Source organism: Manis javanica, chromosome 2 (genome assembly GCF_040802235.1).
Source record: "Manis javanica isolate MJ-LG chromosome 2, MJ_LKY, whole genome shotgun sequence".
In the NCBI taxonomy this organism is placed as follows: domain Eukaryota; kingdom Metazoa; phylum Chordata; class Mammalia; order Pholidota; family Manidae; genus Manis; species Manis javanica.
This window is the reverse complement of record NC_133157.1, coordinates 104,444,752-104,470,277: the sequence shown is the minus strand read 5'-3', so window position 1 is coordinate 104,470,277 and position 25,526 is coordinate 104,444,752. Positions and strand designations below refer to the sequence as shown.

Sequence of the window (25,526 nt, the reverse complement as noted above, 5' to 3'; positions counted from 1 at the left end):
CTCCAGGTTTCCACATTTCAATACCCTCCTCTTACCTTTGTCCTCTGAATGCTTAACTTAAAACCTGCAGTTAATGCTGTTGTATTATTACCTGAGTGCTCAGGACTAATACTTGTGTAACTAATCAGTGAATATATTATGCATGAAGTTTTCATTTTATAGAAAGGCACAGGTCCCTTTGAAGGTCATTTCTTGGAAGACTGACTTGATGACCTGCAACAGGGAACATTAGGGCTAATTCTGAGACAGTTTTGGATCTGCCCAGCAAACACATAGCAAAGGATCTGCTTCAATCCTACAAAACAGTATTTCATTTTCTACAGTCATCAGGATTCCATCTGGGAGACATGCCTACATTAAGAGACCCAGCTAAGCATCAGAGTTAATATTGTTTCTAAAAAATTACTTACACCATTTAAAAATACTTCTTCTGCACTACAAGTAATGCACAAAGTTTCAACATCGTGTGGTTTCACCAGCACATAACAAATTTCCCCATGAATTTGTCTCCAAGGTGGGGCTTGACATCCATTTGAAAATTCATAATCTGAAACCAATTATCAATCAGTTAAAAGGAGTTCCTTACCCTAAAGTCTTGTAAAATATGTTAAAAAAAATGATTGGAAATTTGTCTCATTTCTTAAATATTCAATTTATTCCAACGTAGCTAAAGCATTTTGAAAATAAAATCATGAGAAAAGTACATAGCATAAAATAAATCTGAAGATAAAAAACCTTCCTCTGTGCAGAAATTATATATATTATATACTGTATTCTTACAATAAAGTCAGAGAAAAGAAAATATCTTTCAATTTGTTACAAATATCTGAAAGATTTTTCTGGTCTATTTGTTGAAAAAATTCATACATAACTGGACCCACACAGTTCAAACCTTTGTTCAGGGTCAGCTGTATATATAGGACAGATACATACATATAACTGTAGTGTGTTACACATTTTGTTGTATATTCAATAGATTCCAAGACTGTTCATTCTCCTTTTCCTGAGAAACGTTTGAGTTCTATATTGTTCTTAACAGTTACCAAATTTAAACGTATTTCTCTGAAATACATGTTAAGAAATTCATTTAAAATACTTTCAAACAGAATCTAGAGAAACCACACAAAAACAGTCCATTATAGTAGGGGATTGTCTTTTTTTTTGCAATTAAAATTGCAGTTAAACTACACATAAACCAAGTACTGCAATTAATTTGAGTCATGTTTTCCCTTATAACATGTCAAAATGTCACAAAATTAGTGACTCTTGTTCAATACAAAATTAAATATACTTATTTAAATTTCACTTCATTTCTTAAGTATAATACTAGAAAACACTAGAAAATTGAACAAGTTTTAAACCCTATAAACTTTACATGATATTTACATTATAATTTAATACTTTATAGTCCTAAGAAACTGAAAATAACAAGGCCACTTAATGTCTTCAGAATTAGATGAAACCCCATTAGAATGTTTTAGCAATGTTGACTATAAATTCTAATTTTTAGAACTAGAAATATCCCATGCAATAAACTAAAATTTCACTCCAATAAAATTTAGCATTAAGTCAATAGCAATAATGTCCATAATTTATTTTCCCTGTGTTTTTTCCTACAATTCTGAAAGCCCTTTTTGTAACTAATTTTTGGAGGCTTTTTTAAAAAGACTCACAAAGAAATGTGTTTTAGAGAATGATTAAGTAGGTGCAAACTACTTTCTAGTATTATACTTAAGAAATGAAGTGAAATTTAAATAAGTATATTTAATTTTGTATTGAACAAGAGTCAACTCCTGCTGAGAAATGGGAGAATGGAAGGGCACAGGTGATATATTTCATTGCTCCTACCAGTTGAAACCTGGCATGTAACAGAGCAATAGGAACTCAAACACCAGCAAGGGAAGGATGTGGACCAGCAGTGTTCAGTTTCTGGACTCACAGTTTCTTTTTCTTTCTTTTTGTAATTGAAGTGCTGTTGATCTATACATATTATATTGGTTTCTAACACCTGAAAAAAGGGCTCTTAGAAAAATACTACTCCTGCCTCATGAAGGTCAAAAAGAATGCACTGTAAATAAAATCCATTGAGTTAATCAAAAGACTTAAACTGGAGTTAGGGAAGGGAGCTAAAAATAGTATATACTATAAAGCAAGAGATCAGGAAAAAGCCTTATTTAATCCCCCATATCTGGTGTAATGTCCAGCATAGTAATTACTCAATATATGTATGTCTAAATAATAACAAGGGAAATAAGCCTATGGTTGAGAAACTACTAATTCTCAGGGACGAAGACCAAAGAACTCAATAACAAAAGTTATGGCTGTTTATCTTAATACCATGACTTAGAAATTTTACCCAAATACAATTATTGTCTCATAAAACAGTATGATTTTAAGGTTGGAGATCATGTAGTTCAGCTCTTACTGATATTAATCAGAAAACTAAGGACCAGAAAGGTATGCATTGTGAGTGAAGCATGCATTTTCAAGGAAGAAAATCATTGTTCAGGACCTGACTTTTCCATATAGAACTCTTACCAGCATAGAATTTTGTCCCAACTCATACATACTATTGAGACACAGTAGAGCAAGATTTTCAACTAAAATACTGCAATACTAAAGCAGATGTGATTCAAAAAATCATAGTTCTACCAGAGGAGAGAAAAGAACAGTTCATAACATTTCCACAGTGATTCTGAACATTTATCCAATTTATAAATTTCCCAAGCTACATTCTGGAGAATCGAAACCCCTCAGCAGTGTGTACACCAACAGATGGTGTTAATCAATGAATGGTGTCATTTGTTGTTAGTTTACAGGGGATTTGGGCTTTGTTCTGAGGTGCTGTAGGAAGATTATTAATCTCATCCTGTCTGATAACAAAAAAAGTAATTGAAAATGGTAATATAAGGAGGTCTCTGATTTCCATTAAAATGAAAATATATTTCCCCCAAAAAATCGAATATGGAGAGATGATGACAGATGTTATTACCAGATGAACAGCTGTACATTGGGAATGAAATCTAAAGAAGAATGAATCATGCAACATGTGAAAAGTGCTATGCTAATCTATTCAGTTAGTAACAATCTGCACAAGAGGAAAGACAGTTGATGAAATGTAAAACCTTTTCAGTGTGTGACTACAATGTCAGAGGCCTATTAGCCTAGTTCAGAAGAAGGCTGATCAAACTTTTATTGGCTGCTGCAGAAAGTACCTTTGGAGATGCACAACATCAGAAGCCACCAAGTCCCCAAAATATCTGTAGAGATCAACAGAAGGGGGTAGCTTACTTACTTCAACAGACTTGCAGTGTACATAAAACTGAGTCATTTTGGGACAGAGGCCTGAGGAAATGTTTATCCCCAAGAAGAAGAAACTGCCAAAATATTCGAAAACATCCAAGAACATCCAGAGACTACAAGCTCAAATCCTTCCTGATGACTTAGACATGTACATGCACTTAGAGACAGGAATCCTATCTGAAAGGAGAGTCACTTTCCCACTTTAAATAAAGGCATAAATGCAGTGCAAAGGGCCAGCAGCTAAGCAAGAAGAGTGCATGTGAACTAAAGGCAAACAATGAATTAATTGGGGCTATTTTGATAAGACATTCTCTGGACATTGAGAGCATCTTTGGTTTACATCACTTATTATGTTGCTAGACAGAGCAAACACCCAGTAGCTATGCCTCTCTGGCAGTTCTTTGGTTTAGGGGATAGAACAAGGGATATGGTCAAGACCTGGATGTGAAAGCATCTGGCATTTTCCATTATTACAAAAATACCTCTGTCCTTTGCCTTCTTCAGGGTAAGCAGTACCTGTTTTTTTTTTAAATCAAGCCACACAGGCATGGTTTCCTTCAGATACAAGTGCTACTATTAGACCCCTGTCATCCCTTCCAACATCAAAAATGTCATCAATAAATGTCAAACACAAAAAGGATGGACAGAAGAACTGGCCCAAGGGAAGCTGCATTGTAAATTTAATGGAAAAAAGACAATAAGGGTCTAGGTCATTCAAAAATACATGGTGTCAAAATGTCAAAACACTCTGCTTAAGACGGGACACTGCATACTCTGTACGCAGAGATAAAAGAATGAAATAAAGCAAAAATAAATTGGACAAGGATAGAGAAAGAGAAATAGTGGTACATCTGAGGTGTGCATAATAGCCCACCTAACTAGGTCACACATTTGTTTGTACCTGGGACACAAAGTTAGTGCAGAGGCAAGAGACAATGACACTCTTGATACTCTTCTGACATCTGCTTTAAATCCATTCTTGTACTAAGTAGTTCATGTGTTTTTAATTGGTTCTGCAGATGAGTTCATCTTTCAAAGCTTAGAAATGTATGATACTGCTCTGGACTTAGGTGGGAGCAATGAAGAATGAGAAGCCCTTCAGGATAAAGTGACCATAGGCACAATTAGAAATAAAATATAATTTTAAAAAAATTTCACACAATTTAGTAAGAAGGAAAACCATGATATTAGAACTAAAGCGCTCTTGAAGTGCAGCTCAAGGATGGTTTTTCAATTATAAAAATGAAATTCTGTGCTTATTTTCACAAATAATCCCAAAGGGAAAAATAGAAAACACATTGATAGGAAGCTTTGCCTTCTAGGGAACTGTTTTCAATCAGGTCAGACTTTTAAAATTCAGATGCAAAACCAAAAAGGAACATGGTAGAAGAAAAGAGGCAGAATTTTGGAAGTGGAAAATTAACTAAGGCTGACCAAAACAAACAAGATTAATATATGAATTTATATGTATTTATTGTGTGTAATTACAGTATCATATATTACACATAATCATGCAATTACACTAATAAACATGTAATTTATATAAATATATATATATATTTTAGTTATGTTCAAAAGAGATAGATCAATAGCCCACTCTATGAGGTGGTGGTAGGATTATTTCATAATCTCAGATTTGGAAGGTTCTCATTTAAGGAGAGAGCTAATTGTTAAAAAGTCTCTCCCGGGGGAAGGGCCAAGATGGAACCATAAGTAGGACAGTGGAAATCTCCTCCCAAAACCATATATATTTCTGAAAATACAACAAATATAACTACTCCTAAAAGAGAGACCAGAAGATACAGCACAACAGCCAGGCTACATCTACATCTGTGAGAACTCAGCACCTCATGAAGGGGGTAAGATGCAAGCTGCGGCCCAGCGGGACCTGAGTGCATGCCACACCCCAGCTCCCCGGTGGGAGGACAGCAGACACACAGTGCCTGGTGTGCTGGATATTAGGGAAATGGAACAGCAAAACCTGCGAGTGGGTCCCTGCAGCTGGCACCCCAGGACAAAAGAAAAGCTAGTGCCTTTTGAAAGTCTTAAAGGGACAGGGGCCTCACAGCTGGACGGAAGCATCCTGGCACACTCAGCCCAGCAGCTTGGAACCCCGGAGAAATCCAGGTGCTCTAACCTCTTTGGCGACAGTGCAGCTTTGAGGCCCCTCACGGTGATAAACAACCTCTCACCCGTTCCCCCTCTGGTGCGGCCCCGCCATAGCAAAGGAGCAGCCTGGGACTAGCCACACTCACAGCACCCATGCAGAGCCTCCTCTGCAGCAGCCCAGACCAGACTCAGTGGACCCGTTGGTGAGCAGCTGCCCAGCACAAGCCGCAAGGGGTCGCCGTTCTCGCAGGAGAGGAAGGGGAACACCAGGCAAGAAGGGACTTTGTTCTCCCAGCGAACACATGCGCCAACTGCCTATGTCTACCTCTATCACCATGAAAAGGCAGAAAAATTTGATTCAGACAAAAATAACACAGACAACCCATGAGAAGGAGCCTGGGGAGATAGATTTAACTAATCTTCCTGAAAAAGAATTTAAAATAAAGGTCATAACCATACTGATGGAGCTCCAGAGAAAAATGCAAGAGCTAATGAATAAAGTTGGGAGGGACAATATAGAAATAAAACAATCTCTGGTAAGACTTAAGAGAAGAATGGATGAGATGCAAGAAGTCATAAATGGAATAGAAATCAGGGAAGAGGAACACATAGAAGCTGAGGGAGAGAGAGATAAAAGGATCTCCAGGAATGAAAGAATATTAAGAGAACTGTGTGACCAATCCAAACAGAACAATATCCGCATTATAGGGGTACCAGAAGAAGAGAGAGAAAAAGGGATAGAAAGTGTCTTTGAAGAAATAATTGCTGAAAACTTCCCCAACTGGGGAAGGAAATAGCCTCTCAGACCACGGAAGCACACAGAACTTCCAATACAAGGGAACCAAGGAGGATAACACCAAGACACACAACAATTAAAATGGCAAAGATCAAGGACAAGGACACAGTATTAAAGGCAGCCAGAGAGAGAAAAAAGGTCACCTACAAAGGAAAACCCATCAGGCTGTCATCAGACTTCTCAACAGAATCCTTACAGGCCAGAAGAGAATGGCATGATATATTTAATGCAATGAAAGAGAAGGGCCTATAACCAAGGATACTGTATCCAGCACGATTATCATTTAAATATGAAGGAGGGATTAAACAATTCCCAGACGAGCAAAAGTTAAGGGAATTTGCCTCCCACAAAACGCCTCAACAGGGTATCTTGGAGGGACTGCTCTAGGTGGAAGCACTCCTAAGGCCAAATAGATGTCACCAGAGAAAATAAAATCACAGCAAAGAAAGCAGACCAACCAAATACTAACTAAAGGCAAAAAAAAAAAAATCAACTACTCACAAAAGCAGTCAAAGGAAACACAAAAGAGCACAGAATAAAACACCTAACATATAAAGAATGGAGGAGGAGGAATAAAAAGGGAGAGAAATAAAGAAACATCAAACTGTATTTATAATAGCTCAATAAGCGAGTTAAGTTAGACAGTTAGACAGTAAAGAAGCTAACCTTGAACCTTTGGTAACCATGCATCTAAAGCGTGCAATGGCAATAAGTACATACCTTTCAATAATCACCCTAAATGTAAATGGACTGAATGCACCAATCAAAAGACACAGAGTAATAGAATGGATAAAAAAGCAAGACCCATCCATATGCTGCTTACAAGAGACTCACCTCAAACCCAAAGACATGCACAGACTTAAAGTCAAGGGATGGAAAAAGATATTTCATGCAAACAGAGAGAAAAAAGCAGGTGTTGCAATATTAGTATCAGACAAAACAGACTTCAAAATAAAGAAAGTAACAAAAGATAAAGAAGGACATTACATAATGATAAAGGGCTCCATCCAACAAGAGGATATAACCATTATAAATATATATGCACCCAATACAGGAGCACCAACATATGTGAAACAAATACTAACAGAATTAAAGGAGGAAATAGAACGCAATGCATTCATTTTGGGAGACTTCAACACACCACTCACTCCAAAGGACAGATCCACCAGACAGAAAATAAATAAGGACACAGAGGCACTGAACAACACACTAGAACAGATGGACCTAATAGACATATACAGAACTCTACATCCAAAACCAGCAGGATACACATTCTTCTCAAGTGCACATGGAACATTCTCCAGAACAGACCACATACTAGGCCACAAAAAGAGCCTCAGTAAATTCCAAAAGATTGAAATCCTACCAACCAACTTTTCAGACCACAAAGGCATAAAACTAGAAATAAATTGTACAAAGAAAGCAAAAAGGCTCACAAACACATGGAGGCTTAACAACACGCTCCTAAATAATCAATGGATCAATGACCAAATCAAAATGGAGACCCAGCAATATATGGAAACAAAAAACGACAACAACACAAAGACCCAACTACTGTGGGATACAGCAAAACCAGTCTTAAGAGGAAAGTATATAGCAATTCAGGCATATTTAAAGAAGGAAGAACAATCCCAAATGAATGGTCTAATGTCACAATTATCGAAATTGGAAAAAGAAGAACAAATGAGGCCTAAGGTCAGCAGAAGGAGGGACATAATAAAGATCAGAGAAGAAATAAATAACATTAAGAAGAATAAAACAATAGCAAAAATCAATGAAACCAGGAGCTGGTTCTCTGAGAAAATAAACAAAATAGATAAGCCTCTAGTCAGACTTTTTAAGAGGAAAAGAGAGTCAACACACATCAACAGAATCAGAAACGAGAAAGGAAAAATCACGACGGACCCCACAGAAATACAAAGAATTATTAGAGAGTACTATGAAAAACTATATGCTAACAAGCTGGGAAACCTAGGAGAAATGGACAACTTCCTAGAAAAATACAACCTTCCAAGACTGACCCCGAAAGAAACAGAAAATCTAAACAGATCAATTACCAGCAACGAAATTGAAGCAGTAATCAAAAACTACCAAAGAACAAAACCCCCGGGCCAGATGGATTTACCTCGGAATTTTATCAGACATACAGAAAAGACATAATACCCATTCACCTTAAAGTTTTCCAAAAAATAGAAGAGGAGGGAATACTCCCAAACTCATTCTATGAAGCCAACATCACCCTAATACCAAAACCAGGCAAAGACCCCACTAAAAAAGAAAACTACAGACCAATATCCCTGATGAACGTAGATGCGAAAATACTCAACAAAATATTAGCAAACCGAATTCAAAAATACATCAAAAGGATCATACACCATGACCAAGTGGGATTCATCCCAGGGATGCAAGGATGGCACATTCGAAAATCCATCAACATCATCCACCACATCAACAAAAAGAAAGACAAAAACCACATGATCATCTCCATAGATGCTGAAAAAGCATTTGATAAAATTCAACGCCCATTCATGATAAAAACTCTCAACAAAATGGGTATAGAGGGCAAGTACCTCAACATAATAAAGGCCATATATGATAAACCCACAGCCAACATCATAGTGAACAGCGAGAAGCTGAAAGCTTTTTCTCTGCGATCGGGAACAAGACAGAGATGCCCACTCTCCCCACTGTTATTCAACATAGTACTGGAGGTCTTAGCCACAGCAATTAGACTAAACAAAGAAATACAAGGAATCCAGATTGGTAAAGAAGAAGTCAAACTGTCACTATTTGCAGATGACATGATATTGTACATAAAAAACCCTAAAGACTCCACTCCGAAACTACTAGACTAATATGGGAATTCAGCAAAGTTGCAGGATATAAAATTAACACACAGAAATCTGTGGCTTTCCTATACACTAACAATAAACTAATAGAAAGAGAAATCAGGAAGATAATTCCATTCACAATAGCATCAAAAAGAATAAAATACCTAGGAATAAACTTAACCAAGGAAGTGAAAGACCTATACCCTGAAAACTATAAGACACTCTTAAGAGAAATTAAAGAGGACACTAACAAATGGAAACTCATCCCATGCTCCTGGCTAGGAAGAATTAATATTGTCAAAATGGCCATCGTGCCCAAAGCAATATACAGATTAAATGCAATCCCTATCAAACTACCAACAGCATTCTTCAATGAACTGGAACAAATAGTTCAAAAATTCATATGGAAACACCAAAGACCCCGAATAGCTAAAGCAATCCTGAGAAGCAAGAATAAAGTGAGGGGGATCTCGCTCCCCAACTTCAAGCTCTACTACAAAGCCACAGTAATCAAGACAATTTGGTACTGGCACAGGAACAGATCCATAGTCCAGTGGAACAGAATAGAGACTCCAGACATCAACCCAAACATATATGTCAATTAATATATGTTAAAGGGGCCATGGACATACAATGGGGAAATGGCAGCCTCTTCAACAGTTGGTGCTGGCAAAACTGGACAGCTACATGTAAGATAATGGAACTGGATCATTGTCTAACCCCATACACAAAAGTAAATTCAAAATGGATCAAAGACCTGAATGTAAGTCATGAAACCATAAAATTCTTAGAAAAAAACATAGGCAAAAATCTCATGGACATAAACATGAGTGAATTCTTCATGAACATATCTCCCTGGGCAAGGGAAACAAAAGCAAAATGAACAAGTGGGACTATTTCAAGCTGAAAAGCTTCTGTACAGCAAAGGATATCATCAATAGAACAAGAAGGCATCCTACAGTATGGGAGAATATATTCATAAATGACAGATCCAATAAAGTGTTGACACCTAAATATGTAAAGAGCTCACACACCTCAACAAACAAAAAGCAAATAATCCAATTAAAAAATGGGCAGAGGTGCTGAGCAGACAGTTCTCCAAAGAAGAAATTCAGATGGTCAACAGACACATAAAAAGATGCTCCACATCACTAGTCATCAGAGAAATGCAAATTAAAACCACAATGAGATATCACCTCACACCAGTAAGGATCACCACCATCCAAAAGACAAACATTAACAAATGTTGGCAAGGTTGTGGAGAAAGGGGAACCCTCCTACACTGCTGGTGGGAATGTAAATTAGTTCAACCATTGTGGAAAGCAGTATGGAGGTTCCTCAAAATGCTCAAAATAGAAATACCATTTGACCCAGGAATTCCACTCCTAGGAATTTACTCTAAGAATACAGCAGCCCATTTTTAAAAAGACACATGCACCCCTTTGTTTATTGCAGCACTATTTACAGTTGCCTAGAAATGGAAACAACCTAAGTGTCCATCAGTAGATGAATGGATAAAGAAGATGTGGTACATATACACCATGGAATATTATTCAGCCATAAGAAGAAAACAAATCCTACCATTTGCAACAACATGGATGGAGGTAGAGGGTATTATGCTCAGTGAAATAAGCCAGGCAGAGAAAGACAAGTACCAAATGATTTCACTCATATGTGGAGTATAAGACAAAGAAAAAATTGACGGAACAAAAACAGCAGCAAAATCACAGAACCCAAGAATGAACTAACAGGTACTGGGGAGGATGGGTGGGAAGGGAGGGACAAGGGTGGGGAAAAAGAAAGGGGGAATTATGATTAGCATGTGTAATGTGGGGGGAGGCATGGGGAGGGCTGTGCAACACAGAAAAGACAAGTAGTGATTCTACAGCATCTTACTACACTGATAAGACAGTGACTGTAATGGGGTATGTGGGGGGTACTTGGTGAAGGGAGCAGTTTAGTAAACATAATGTGCCTCATGTAGATTGATGATACAAAAATAAAAAAACAAAAAACAAAGAAAAGTTTCTCCTTTATATTGGGCAAATGTGACCCCACACACATCCTCTCTGCCACCCCCGAATTTATAGATTTAAGTATGAGAAAGGATTTGGTCTATGTCAGAGGTCACAAAACCAATGCCTAATGGCATCTTCAGGTTATATGGAGGAGCGGAAAGACCAGAAATAAAGCAAAAGCAAATGTTAGAGCATGGTGACCTGGGGAAATCTAAATTTATATTTAAAAATTAGATGAACAGTGTGTTGGCCAAACAAAACCCCCTCAAAGTCCACCTGAGTGCCCCTAGCTTGCAGTCGCTGGCTCAGAAGATTCCTCGGATTCCTATTTGTTACATTATTTGCCCTGAAATACAACCAATTAATAAAAATATGTACAATGAAGATACTCAATTCTAGAAGCAATCAACTGGCTCACCCAACAATATAAACTGATTCATATGCTGAGGGGTCCAAACTTGTTTTCTATTCAAGTGGTTCTATAAAAATATATTTTGCCTCTTGGGGATATTTATAGATAAAACTCTTCACAAACATCATAATTTCTTTCAATATCGCTTCGTTTAGGGGGGTAATTTGCAAGGTTCCATCTCCATAGCCAGCAGCAGTCTACTGCACTGATCTTGTCAGTGCCATGCCCATGGGATCAGTCAAGGCTCAGACGTGAGCTGAGCACACACTCTACATCAGAAGAGAAAGACTTAGAGATAATCCATCTACCTTTTCATTTTCAGGATTTTACGCTAATAGTACCCAACCCACATTCTGCTTATTAATCTTGAAGGTTGATTTTTTAAATTGATTGCTCTTTAGTTCAATGAAATAGCTAATTTTTGCTGAACCAGCTCTAAGTAAAACTGACAAATACTTAAGGATTTTCCTGTATCTCTATGCACTGAATTGAATAACTTGTGTCTCATTTCCCAGGGCTGAAGAGAGAAAATTCAAATAACTAGGCAGAAAATGGAAGTAGAAAACTCCAAAAGTGGAAAAAAGAATTGGAGGGGGTTGGCATCAAGGCCTTTGATGTGCACCTCTACTGGGATGGGGGGGTTACGTGAGCAATGCTCTTCTGAGCTGGGCCACACACTATTTCAAATTATGCTATAAAATGAACTCCACTATTCTGCCTTTCTTATAGTCCTCATATCTGATGAACTCATAATTTTGAGAGTTCTGTGAGTTCCCTGAGTGTCTTTTGAATTAGTAAGAAATAAAACAAGAGCATTACTATGAAATTTAATTTTTTATGAAAGTTGGGATAGTACAGATTGATGGTACAGAATATTTGAACAATCCAAATACTGTACTCCTTGCCCACATATCCTGCCCAAAACATTTTATTGTAATTCATAACTTCCTTAAGAACAAAAGTGAGAGATGTAAGAATAAATGAGAATCTGTTTAACTTGTTTAAGGTGTTTACCAGAAGAGTCTAGCATTAAAATGTAAAGCAGAAATTAAAATAAATTTCACTTTTGCTAAATAGAAATTATCTTTTAAAAGATGAAATTTAAAAAGATAACATTTATAGCTCAATATTTTGTAAATCATGCTGTTGATGGCAGGGCTACTCATATAATCTAAGGTTCAATGACACATCTATATCAGCCTACATTTGGAGCTAATGCAGTAATTCTATGTAAGGCTGCAGCATCTGACTACATTATATATTGTAATGTGGTGGTACCTGAGCATTTACATGTTGATATTTTATTAAAACTATATTTTACAGTCAGAACACTATTGATATTTAAAACTAAGCACATATGCAGGATTGTTATCTTTGATTTTGATTTCAGAATAGTAAAGATGGCATTATAAAATATTTGCTATAAAAACCAAGTATCGAACCAGATAGGGTTGATTACAACTGATCTAATATGTGTATGTACATACTTACATATATGCATATATATACAATTGCTGGTATAATAAAATGTGCAAATCAGTTACAAATCTGTTCTGTGCATTTATTCTAGCATTCCAATGTTTTGTTTCTATTGCATATACTGATATTTATGTGGGACACTCTTGAGTTTACTAGTATTATGAGTAGTACAAACTAAGAATGGGTGCAAATAGCTTTATTTTATACAGAAAAGCTTAGGTGAAGAGTTCGGTTTGTTTTTAACCTTGAGTGTAATACTTGTTTTCAATATTTTATAAAGATATAGCATGTTCATCATTTCTTTCTTGTGCCTTTTTAAAGAAAAAAGTGAAATTACGTAGATGACATGAGATGGTGGCAGTCAATATATCATACAGCAACTCTTCTGGAAGACACTTAAAAAAGCTAAGAAATGCAAAAAAGTGGTAATGATAAATTTTTATAGAAATGTAAGAAATCTCTTCAAACTGCTTTTCTGAATCTAGTAAAGCAGGAATTACAACAATGCACAGGCTTGAGTGCAGAAGGCCGGTTATAAGAAGGCCTAAGAAAAACTCTGGGGGGGCCTTTGACCATCCAGAAGGCAAATACAATATTATAGAAAAAAGTGGGACAAAATCCCAAAGAAGAGGAGACCATGTATAAAAAGGCTGTGAGAGAGAGTAAGGGAGGAGGAGAGAGAAGTGCTTTGTAGGTCTAAAGAAAAGAATTTTTAAAAGAAAATACAGGGTAATAGGGTAATCTGGTGTTCTTCATCTTATGTATGAGAAATTTCTTATGGCATCTTAAGTTACCAAAGAACCAAAACTACATTTATTCCATTAATTCTAGAAGTGTTAAAAAATGGCCAGTATAACTCAGGAAAAAAATACAAAAACTAACACCTTTTATCAAGACAGGCTTCTCCTGAGTATTCTACCCATCGCCAATCCATGAGTTATTTTGGTCTAAGAACCATGGTTACAGTGAATGCATGTGAATACGTAATATATATATTTGAATTAAGGTAAGATTTTAAAGAAGTTTAACAGTTAAAAGGAATAAAGTTTTTGTACATGTGTTTACATAAATTGAGAATCACTTTGCACTTATTTTCTCTATTAATCAAATAGATCTGACTATTTGTTTTTCTTTTTTAAGGGTCAATTGCAAACTTCCGGTATCATTAATAAAATTAAACCCATTCGTGAGTAATTTCTGTGACACTTGCGCAGAAGCAAAAACCGTGCTCTTTATGAGGCCGCGGGAATGTCAGCATCCACTGAGATGGAGAAATGCTGCTAGTAACATGGATAAGGAGTCTGCATACCCGGGATTCTGAGTATGACGAAGCTGTTCAGGGAGACCTATAGAAAAATTAAAATTTCATAACTGACATCGACAGGGCCCTGCATCAAACTAAACTAAAATCCTGTGTGAAGACACGTGATGATGGCACCAACCAGACGATCGCCTGTAAGTTCCCAGGGATGAGGGGTTAGGGGAAACAGGACAGGGAGAAGGAAGCAAAGCTGCAAGGGCAAAGCAGAAGGCGACGACGGAAAGACAGGCAGGGAGGCGGCCGGGGAAGTAGAGGATGGATAGGGTAGACGTGGTCCCAACGGGGTGGTGAGGAGGGAGCAGGAGGTACCCAAATCCGGGCCAGGACAGCGGAAGCTGGGGTTAAAGGCGGCTGCAGACCGAAGGAGAGGGCGCATCTCGGGCCGGAGTAGAGAAAGGGAAGACAAAGAGCAGACAGAAGTAGGGCCGAGAAAGAACGGGTTTCTGGAACGACCCGCACGGCTGCAGAGCCCCCTGCGCCGGGCGACCGCGACCGCGAGCCGCACTCACCTGCACTGCCCAGGTCCGCGCTGCTCGGTGCGCGCCCGCTGGTTGCTAAGACACCAGGTAAACACCCGGAAGCCTCGCGGAGCACCGCCCCCGCGCCCGCCCCCGCGCCGCCGCGACCTTGAAGTGCGAGGGGAGCCCGGCCTCCCGGGGGCGGTGGCGCAGGCACCTCCGGGCAGCCCCTGCGCGCGCTCCCGCGCCTCTCGGCTTGCCGCCTCCCAGGAGAAGCTTCAGGCAAACTCCTCCCTCGCTAGAGGACTCGCCGGATTCTACGCCAGGAAGGAAATGTTCTCTTTAATTATGTTCATGGGAATCAGGAATTTAGCAGCAACTTAACTCTGTAACAGGAAGCAGAAAATACTCGTTGGAAACACCGATTTGTGTTTCTCCACAGGCTTCCAGACAGGTGTTCTGTGGCGTTCCATAAGGTGGTCTGTGCACCTTAAGTCTTCATTGAGTTCTCGAAAAATAGCATAGGGCCGGCCTGTCACAGGGTTTTTTGAGACTTCAGTAAGTGTCTCCAAAACAAATTTTGTAGAACGCACTAACACTCACTGGAAAAGCAGCAACTGCTCTTCAGTAGCGAAGTTCAGACAACTGGAATGAAATGGAAATATCTCCCTGCATTTTTAAATGCCTTTACCTTTGTCCATTAAGATGGCCTTGACCACACCTGTGGACGCTACCAACTTGTGTCCCAACCTGCAAAACCAGTGGGGCTGGGGGAGTGGAGAAGAGAAAATATTTGGGGGAAAAAAGGGATGAACAGTCTTGTACCTTGTGGGATAGAGTGTTTAGGGACTAGAACTGGATTCTTTCCCTAAAGCCAAAGGGGCAAATGTGTAATGATGGTAGGGTGTGGTATGTCAGGATATTATACTGTCCTGGCTTAAGACTTTCTCAGAGACCCAGAGAAATGAGATAGATGAGGATTTGTTTGGGGTTCTTTTCTTCTGTTTTTGAGAGTAGAAAAGTTGTGTGGAGTGGTTCCTGGGAAGCTAGACCTGCAGTGAATCAGAAAGGCAGGTTACATAGACCTGGTGTGGTGGGCTGTGGTCTGGGCAGGCTTGGTTGCAAACTCAGGGCAGCTGTGCACGGGAGGGGTCGGCTCAGAGCTTTCCTCCCCAGAGAGGCAACCACCCAGATTAGAGAAGCCTCCCAGTCACCCCAAGTACTTATCTCCCCTAGTCTTTGTCTTACGCCTGTTTGCTACCCCACTTAAACTTCAGAAATAGGCACCTTTTACGTCTCCTTCAGGCCTGCCTCCCTAAGATCTAGAAGAGTGACTGATGTGGGAAGTTAAATTGACGAATCACCTAGTCCATGATGACTTACCACCTGACATGCTTTATTGAACCAGGCATCAGAAAGATGAGGCCCACATTGCCTTGGACACAGCTGATAGAACCAGTTTGATTATTCTAAGTCGCTGTGTTCTGGAAAAGAGCTTCAACCATAGCATACTCAATAGTTTGCTGTAGCAGAGGCTTTTCCCAGCACTGCCTGCAGCTAGAGCATGGGCATGTGACCCACTTCTGTCTAATGGAACTTTAGAGTCTGCCAAGGACTCCCAGGAAAAACCTGGAAATTTTTGGCCCATCACATCAACTTCATGTCAGCTAACCATGTTCCCTGGAGAACCACCCACCTTGGCTGGGGCCAGCCTAGCACCTCTGGTGCAGAATAGAATTCAGGCAGAATCTTTGTATAGTCTATTAGGGCTGCCATAACAAGGTGCCACAGATTGGGTGACATAAACAATAGACACTTATTGTCTCACAGTTTAGGAGGCTAAGAGTCCAAAGTCTAGGTGTCAGCAGGGTTGGTTCCTTCTGAGAGCTGTGAGGGGAGGATTTATTATTTAGGCTTCTCTCCTTGCCTTGTAGATGGCCTATTCATGTTCATGTGATATTCTCCCTGTATACCTGTCTCTATGTGCAAAATTCTCCTTTTTCTAAGGATACCATTCATGCTGGATTAGGACTCACCCTGAAGAACTCATTCAAGTTTGATTAACTCTGTAAAGAGCTTAATCTCTTATAAGGCTGCATTCTGAGATACTGGGACTTCAACATATGAATTTTAGGGAGGACATAATTCAATATAACATACTGGAAACAAAGGAGTCATGTTAGGTGCTCATTAATTCATCTTTTTTAGAGTGGGGCCAACTGGTGTGAACTTTTGTCTAAAAGAAGATTTTACAGGCCATTACCAAGTGAAGGTGGCAGGGAAGGTTTGTTTGGGTGTCAATACCTCAGTCAGGAAAGACCCAAGAAGGATTGTGGGAAAGTACAATCACTTATATTGTACAATAATGGAGTTAAGTCTCATTATGGGACAAGATAGCCTCTCAGTGGAATTTTTCAGGAGATTTCAACAGGAATTCTGATGAGAGAAAATAGCACCAAGTCTGATCAAGTCCTGAAGACCAAACCTGTCAGGTCCTACCTTCCTTCACAAAGCAACAATCAGGGAGGTCCAGCCTCAGCGGCCTGCTTGTGCCCAAAGATACTTCTCAGTGATACACTGCAGATCACAGCCCACGGTCTGCAGATGAAATGGCTCCTTCTCCTTAGAGTCTAACCTCCTAGACATTCATTTATTTGATGGGTGCTTTTTTGGATACCAGTATGAGTAGGTGATCTGTTGGCAGAACTGGGTTATTCAGTTTGGGTACTAGAAAAAAACAAACAAAAAAACCCCTCCACTTTTATCTATGTCCTCCAGGTTCCAAAACCCAAGTATTTGACCCTTAGGGGTCATGACCCCATATAATGGATGTTGATTTAGTGTGTACACTGCAGCCTGGAATTTGGCACTCCATCCTTAAAAGGTATCATCTCCAAGCTGGCACTCTAAGTAGCTTCAAAAGGCCACTCTGCTGCTCTATTAGGACAGTAGCCAAAGTGCAAACAAGCTATTTTGGAGATTATAAAAGCCCCTTGATGGAAAGTGTTTAAGCTGGATTACCATCTGTAAAAAGAGATGTAGAAGAAGGTGGCAGGGACAGAGGTTATGCCTGGGTCCAACAACACAGGTTCCCTCTTGTCGCTGCCAAGTATCAGTCTATCAACAGTGGGGACCGACACCAAATCTTCAATATGGCACCATTCATGGGGAGACTAACCAGGCCTTGGTGTTAGATCAGTTACATTGGACCTCTTCCATTTTGGAGGTGGCAAGAAGATTCCTCCTTACTGGGACTGATAATCCAAATAAGGGTTTGCCTTGCCTGCCTATGGTGCCTCTGCCAGTATCTCCAGTGTCTGATTCTTATCAACATGGTATCCCACACAACTTTGTCTCCCAACAGGAGAATCATCATTTCAGGGCAACAGAGATGCACCAATAGGCCTATGACTATGAGAGCCACTGATGTTACCATGAGCCACATCACCCAGAGGCAACTGTCCTGATAGGATAGGGGAATTGAAGTCTCAGCTAAGGTACCAGTATAGCACAACATCCTGCAGTGCTGGGTCTCCATCCTCCAAGATGTGGTCTATGCACTGAATTAACAGTTGACAGGTAGTGCTGTTTTTCCTAATAGCTACCGTTCATGGGTGAGCAAACCAAGGAGTGAACCTTCTCACCATAGCTTTCAGTGATGCACTTATGGAATTTGGGCTTCCCATTCCTATAAACTTGGGCTCTGCCAGGTTAGAAGCCCTAGTTCTTTTGGGGGGATTGCTTCTATCAGAGAATACAGTAAGGGTTCGACTGAACTTGAAGGTGTAACTACCGCCTGGCTACTTTGGGGTCTTCGTGCCAGTGAACCAGCAGAACAACAACAACAAAACAGAGTTATGATGGTTGGGTCATTGGCCATCATTTTTACCATGACCACTACCACCAGGAGGGGGAATATTTACAACCCAGGGCCAGGGGACCCAGGAGATTCACTTGAGCAGTTCAGTACTTTCATGCCTTGCAGTAGCTATGAACTGAAAGTCAGAGCAACCACAGCCTCACCCAAGCAAGACAGCTAAAAGCTCAAACTTCTCAGAAATAGAGGTCTGGGTCCTTCCACCAGGGAGGCATCCCAGATGAGCCACAGTACTAGCCATGGGACATTTAGAATGCATGGTCAGCTTATTTCTATCTTATCTTCATTGTCTCCTACCTGTAGTCTCACTCTAGCCCTTTGTTGAAGAAGAACAGGGAGCCTTCTGAATCATCTGCTGTGTCATAAGCTCGCTTTGCATTTTCTGCATGAAGGATAAACTGTCTCTTTCTCTTATGGATGTTTTCCTTGGCTCTTCAGAAACCTTGCATGGTCTGTGCCCTTGCCCTGTGCTTTACTCCATCCAGAACAAACTTCTCCATGCTGGCTATCATCTTGGGAATCTAGCAGTTCATACATTTCCTGTCTGCTGAGGTCTTATAGCTGCTATCTCACCTCTACCCACCCCCACCAGTGTATTTTTCCCCCATAGCCTAGATCTGGTCCATGGGAAGCACTCACACATTATTTGCCCAACAAATTCTGTAAGTGCAGGCTATTCCCACCACAGTGGAAGCTGTGTATGTCTACTGTGGCCTCTCCAACTCCTAACTGCACAAAGGACACATATGTAGCTCTCTAAGTGGTCTCCTTGTGGCGGGTCATCTTCCTTTCTGAATTGAGGTTGGAGGGCAGGTGAGTAGAGAAGAGATCCCCAAAAAGCTCCTCCCTGGAAATCCACTCATTTCCTTTCTGGAACTTCAGTGTGAGTGAGGCAGCTAATTGACTTTCAAGTGATAGCCTTTACAATTTTACATCTCAGCCAAGTTCCTCACTCTGCAATAAATTGTCTGTTGTCTATTGAATCTCAATGTCTTGAATTAATGAAACAATTTTTACATATTATTTTTTAGGTATATGTACAAATTGTGGATGGTGATACATCCAATCAATAATATATGTTGTCTTAGGAAGTGAATGGGTCGGTGTGGGGAAGATGGAGCTTCCTAGGACCAGGATCTTCACCTGGTCCCAAACTACCTGATGATTTAATTGGCCTACTGCTAGGCTACTGCTTCCACACCTGTGGGCAATAGCCTATTATTGACTGAGTCACTATATAAAGAGCCCTGCCTAGTGCTCTGGGTGGAGGCAGAGATGGAGGTGGATTATGGATCTGGACTGTTGGATGCAGATGTGATTCTAATACTTGGCCTATTGCTGGGAAAATAAAACCAGATATAAACCCTTTTACCCCAAAAATGCTCTGTTGTCATTTCTTGGTGTGGATAAAGTGAAGATTCCTATGGGCAGGATCCTCACCTGAACCTAAACTACTTGATGATGTAACTGGCCTGCTGCTAGGCTACTGCTTCCACACCCATAGGCAATAAGCTGTTATTGACTGAGTCACTATATAAAGAGCTCTCTCTGCCTGGTGCTTTGGGCGGAGGCAGAGATGGAGGAGGATTACAGACCTACAGCCTATTGGATGCAGACATAATTTTAGTGCTTGACTTATCACTGGGAGAACAAGCTGGGTAATAAACCCTTTCACCCCTAGAATGTTCCATTGTCATTCCTTGGTCACACTGAATCCATAGTGAAATTGCCTGGGGCTGAAACCCGTTGGCAAGACAATTGCCAGTGTGAGCAAGATTCATTGCTGACCAAGGAAAAGAACAGGCTGCCCTTATAGGATGGGTGCTTCAGCGGGCTGCCCCTATGAATGGGGAGACAGTAGATTGTCTCTCAGTGGGTATGTGGTCTGAGGTGGCTTGCTTCCTAGAGGGCTGGGCTCCACCCTGGAGGATGATGGTGGTGATACCTGAGGCAGTAGGGATAGCCCTTCATATAGTAAGTAGGTCCTTGAGAAACAGAGTGCCCATGAGGCAGCAGGAGCTGTGGGTTGGCTGCTTCTCACAGTATTAAAAAAGTCTACAGATGAGAAGGACATGTTCCTGAAAGAGATACGAGAAGTAGCAGCACAAGAATGCGAGCTGCGAACTGCTGTGGATTCACTGAAGAATGAAATGGTATTGGTGTGAGAGGAGGCAGCACAAGAACACTGGCTGCGAGGTGCTGTTGAGGAGGTAAAAAATTTGTTGATGACTGAAATGGCATATGTACAAGGTACTGTGGGAGAGGTAATGGCCATGCAGGAAAAGGATGGACCACTGCAGAAACTACAAGGAGAGGCTGAAGCAATGAGAGCACAGAAAGAAATAAGGTCTGCTACTCACAAGAAGAATTTGAAGGGCCCAGGAAGGTTATGAGGACCCAGATGTGGGTTGATTTAATACAGGCAGGAGCAGACAGAAGGAAATTAAATGGGAAGTCAAATAGAATCTTATTGGAGCTGTGGCAACAACTGAAACCAGAGCAGCAGTTCCATCCATTAAGAACAAAGAGGCAGAGGCCAGAAACAGAGCCACAAGTCTGGCCTGTGTGTTTGCAAGATTTCCTGCTGGAGAATGAGCCAACCTCACTTGAACCCACATAGGAAGATGATTGCAGAACATGTTTTTTTAAATTTTTTATTAAGGTGTCATTGATATACACTCTTATGAAGGGTTCACATAAAAAACAGTGTGGTTACTGCATTCACCCATATTATCGAGTCCCCACCCCCCATGCCCCATTGCAGTCACTGTCCAACAGTGTAGTAAGATGCCACAGAGTCACTACGTGTCTTCTCTGTGCTACACTGTCTTCCCCACGATCTCTCCACACCATGTCTGCCAATCATAATACCCCTCAATTCCCTTCTTCCTCCCTCCTCACCTGCCCTCCTCCACCCCTCCCCTTTGGTAACCACTAGTTCCTTCTTGGAGTCTGTGAGTGTGCTGCTGTTTTGTTCCTTCAGTTTTGTGCTGTTGTTACACTCCATAAATGAGGGAAATCATTTGGTATTTGTCTTTCTCTGCCTGATTTATTTCACTGAGCATAATACCCTCTAGCTCTATCCATGTTGTTGCAAATGGTAGAACTTTTTTCCTTCTTAGGGCCTAATAGTATTTCATTGTGTATATGTACCACATCTTCTTTATCCATTCATCTACTCATGGCCACTTAGGTTGTTTCCATATCTTGGCTATTATAAATAGTGCTGCAATAAGCATAATAAACATAGGGGTGCATATGTCTTTTTGAATCTGAGAAGTTGTATTCTCTGGGTAAATTCCTAGGAGTGGAATTCCCGGGTCAAATGGTATTTCTATTTTTAGTTTTTTGAGGAACCTCCATATTGCTTTCCACAATGGTTGAACTAGTTTACATTCTCACCAGCAGTGTAGGAGAGGGGGAACACGGTTTTATTGAGGGGAAGGTTGAGATACCTGCCCTGAGGGACCTGGGAGGACGGGAGGCCATGTATTGAAATAGCTATCCATTGGTCCCCAGTGAAAATACAGTGTGTCCTGGCTCTGGTGGACACTGGGGCTGAATGTTCACTGATTCATGGTAACCCTGAGCCATTCCCTGGGACCCCCACTATTACAGATGGATACAGGGGTAAGGCTATCAGAGTGAAGAAAGCCCAAATCCCTTTGGGAATAGGGCGTCTACCCCCAAAAGAGTATACTATGTATATATCTCCTATCCAATAGGGCGTCTACCCCCAAAAGAGTATACTATGTATATATCTCTTATCCCTGAGTATATTTTGGGGATTAATATCCTGCAGGGTCTATGGTTGCAGACCACTGCAGGTGAGTTCAGACTGAGAGTACGTGTGGTGAAGGCAGTTCTGAGGGGACATGCTAGGCACCCGCCCATAGCTTTGCCTGTGCCTCGGCGGGTGACTAATACCAAACAATATAAACTGCCTGGAGGGCATAAAGAGATTGGAGAAACTCTCCAAGAGCTGGAAAAGGACCCATAGTCCTTTCAATTCCCCAGTGTGGCCAGTAAAAAAGCTAAATGGCTCCTGGTGTATGACTGTGGATTTCAGAGAACTGAGTAAAGTCATACCCCCTATGCATGCTGCTGTCCCCTCTATTGCAGGCTTGATGGTACCCTCAGCCATGAACTAGGAACATACCATTACATGGTAGATTTTGCTAATGGCTTCCTTTCCACTGACATTGAGCAGGAAAGTCAGGAACAGTTTGCCTTCACATGGGATGGATGGCAATGAACTTTCACTGTCCTTCCACAGGGATACCTCCACAGCCCCACCATCTGTCATGGACTTGTAGCCCAGGACTTGGGAGAAACCACCAGTGGTTATTTAGGAGCATGTTATGAAGCCTCCTTGTGTTTGTGGGATTTTTCATTTTCTTTGCTTAATTTATTTCTAGTTTCATACCTTTGTGGCTTGAGAAACTGGTTGGTCCATTTCAATCTTTTTTAATATATCAAGGCTCTTTTTGTGGCCTAGTATATTATCTATTCTTGAAAATGTTCCATGTGCACTTTAGAAGAATGTGTATTCTGCTACTTTTGGGTGTAGACGTCTGTAGATGTCTGTTAGGTCCATCTGTTCTAATGTGTTGTTCAGTGCCTTTGTGTCCTTACTTAGTTTCTGTCTGGTTGATCTGTTCTTCAGAGTGAGTGGAGTGTTGAAGTCTCCTTGAATGAATGCATTGCATTCTATTTCCCCTTTTAATTCAGTTAGTACTTGTTTCACATTTGTAGGTGCTCCTGTTTTGAGAACATAGATATTTATAAAGGTTATGTCTTCTTGTTGGATTGACCCCTTTATCATTATGTAATGTCCTTCTTTGTCTCTTGTGACTTTCTTTGTTTTGAAGTTTATTTTGTCTGATTCAAGTACTGCAACTCCTGCTTTTTTCTCCCTATTAGTTGCATGAAATACATTTTTCCATCCCTTCACTTTTAGTCTGTGTATGTCTTTGGGTTTAAAGTGAGTCTCTTGTAGGCAGCATATAGATGGGTCTTGTTTTTTTTATCCATTCAGTGACTCTATGTCTTTTGATTGGTGCATTCAGTCCATTTACATTTAGGGTGATTATCAATAGGCATGTACTTATTGCCATTGCAGGCAGGCTTTAGATTTGTGGTTACCAAAGGTTCAAGGTTAACTCCCTTACTATCTAAGAGTCTAAATTAACTCACTTAATATGCTATTACAAACACAATCTATAGGTTCTTTTTTCTCCTCCTTTTTCTTCGTCCTCCATTCTTTATATATTAGGTATCATATTCTGTACTCTTTGTCTATCCCTTGATTGACTTTGGGGATAGTTTGTTTAATTTAGCATTTGCTTAGTTATTAACTGTTCTACTTTCTTTACTGTGGTTTTATTACCTCTGGTGACAGCTCTTAAACCTTAGGAACACTTCCATCTATAGAAGTCCCTCCAAAATACACCGTAAAGATGGTTTGTGGCAGGTAAATTCTCTCAACTTTTGCTTATCTGGAAATTGTTTAATCCCTCCTTCAAATTTAAATGATAATCTTGCCAGATAAAGTAATCTTGTTTCCAGGCCCTTCTGCTTCATTGCATTAAATACATCATGCCACTCCCTTCTAGCCCGTAAGGTTTCTGCTGAGAAGTCTGATGATAGCCTGATGGGCTTTCCTTTGTATGTGATCTTATTTCTCTCTCTGGCTGCTTTTAGTAGTCTGTCCTTATCCTTGATCTTTGCCATTTTGACTACTATATGTCTTGATGTTGTCTTCCTTGGGTCCCTTGTGTTGGGAAATCAGTGGATCTCCATGGCCTGAGAGACTCCATGGCATCTCCTTCCCCAGATTCGGGAAGTGTTCAGCAGTTATCTCCTCAAAGACACTTTCTATCCTCTTTTCTCTCTCTTCTTCTTCTGGTACCCCTATAATATAAATATTGTTCCATTTGAATTGGTCACACAGTTCTCTTAATATTCTTTCAATCTTAGAGATCCCTTTTTCTCTCCATGATTCAGCTCCTTTATTCCTCTCTTCTAGTTTCTGTTACTTTTATCATCTCCTCCACTGTATCTAATCTGCTGTTAATACCCTCCATTGTGCTCTTCAACAATTGGATCTCCAACCAGAATTCAATCCCGAGTTCTGAAGTATTTTTCTGTACCTCCATGAGCATCTTAAGGATCTTTATTTTGAAATCTCTTTCAGGAAGATTCATGAGTTTGATGTCTATTAAATTTTTCTCAGGAGTTGTATTCATAATTTTACTTTTAACCAGGTTCCTTTGGCATTTCATATTTGTATATGGCACCCTCCCGTGCCCAGACACTCTACTTACTCTCTGGAGCTGCTCACCTCCTGAAGCAATGTCAGGGGTGGCAGGGGAGTGGTATTGGTGCTGTGGGGGGTTAGGGGAGGAAAGTGCTGTTTCCTGCTTCCTGGCTGCTCTGCTTGTCTCCACTGCCTGAACCAGTGAGCTGAGCACACAGGTATAAGCCTCTATGCTTTGTATTTGTAGTTGCTGTAGACAGGCTTCCCTGTGGCTGGCCTAACGCCAGGGTAGGGTTTGTCGGTTTGCGATACAGGTGGGGCTGGCTGGGAGAAACTTGAGGTGGGCTGCGTATCATGGTCAGGGTCCTTGGAGCTGTGTAGCCAACCAGGGAGCTGGAGCACCTGAAGATCCTGAAAGCTCCCAACCTGCTGGGCAGAGTGGACCCGGACAATTTTGTCTACCTGTATTTTCTCCTGAGCAGTAAGCTCTGTGCAATCCTTGCCACTTTAGCAGCCCTCTTGCTGTTAGGAAGTTTCTCAGACTGCCCACCTTTCTTTTGTCCCAGAGCAGCTGGATATGGATCCCTGCTTTCCACAAGTAGCTGGAATTTCAGTCTCTCCAAGAATCTGTCTTAGCTTTCCAACCCCCCAATCACAAGAGTA

General features: G+C 40.6%; 1 protein-coding gene across 5 annotated transcripts in view; it reads right to left on the bottom strand.

The window, feature by feature from the left end:
- ODAD2 (outer dynein arm docking complex subunit 2) overlaps positions 1-14,847 on the bottom strand; it is a 185,109-nt gene extending 170,262 nt beyond the window's left edge. Inside the window, exon 1 of one of the 5 annotated variants that reach the window (XM_073229029.1) lies at positions 14,779-14,847. Coding sequence is in view for 1 of the 5 variants with exons in the window: in XM_037026785.2 (XP_036882680.2) it covers positions 411-415 (5 nt within the window). In the remaining 4 variants the exon portion in view is untranslated. Of the gene's footprint in view, positions 1-410; positions 535-14,778 lie in introns of those variants that run through there. The other 4 variants (XM_073229027.1, XM_073229030.1, XM_037026785.2 and 1 more) reach the window with 4 other exon arrangements.
- Positions 14,848-25,526: the final 10,679 nt, after the last annotated feature.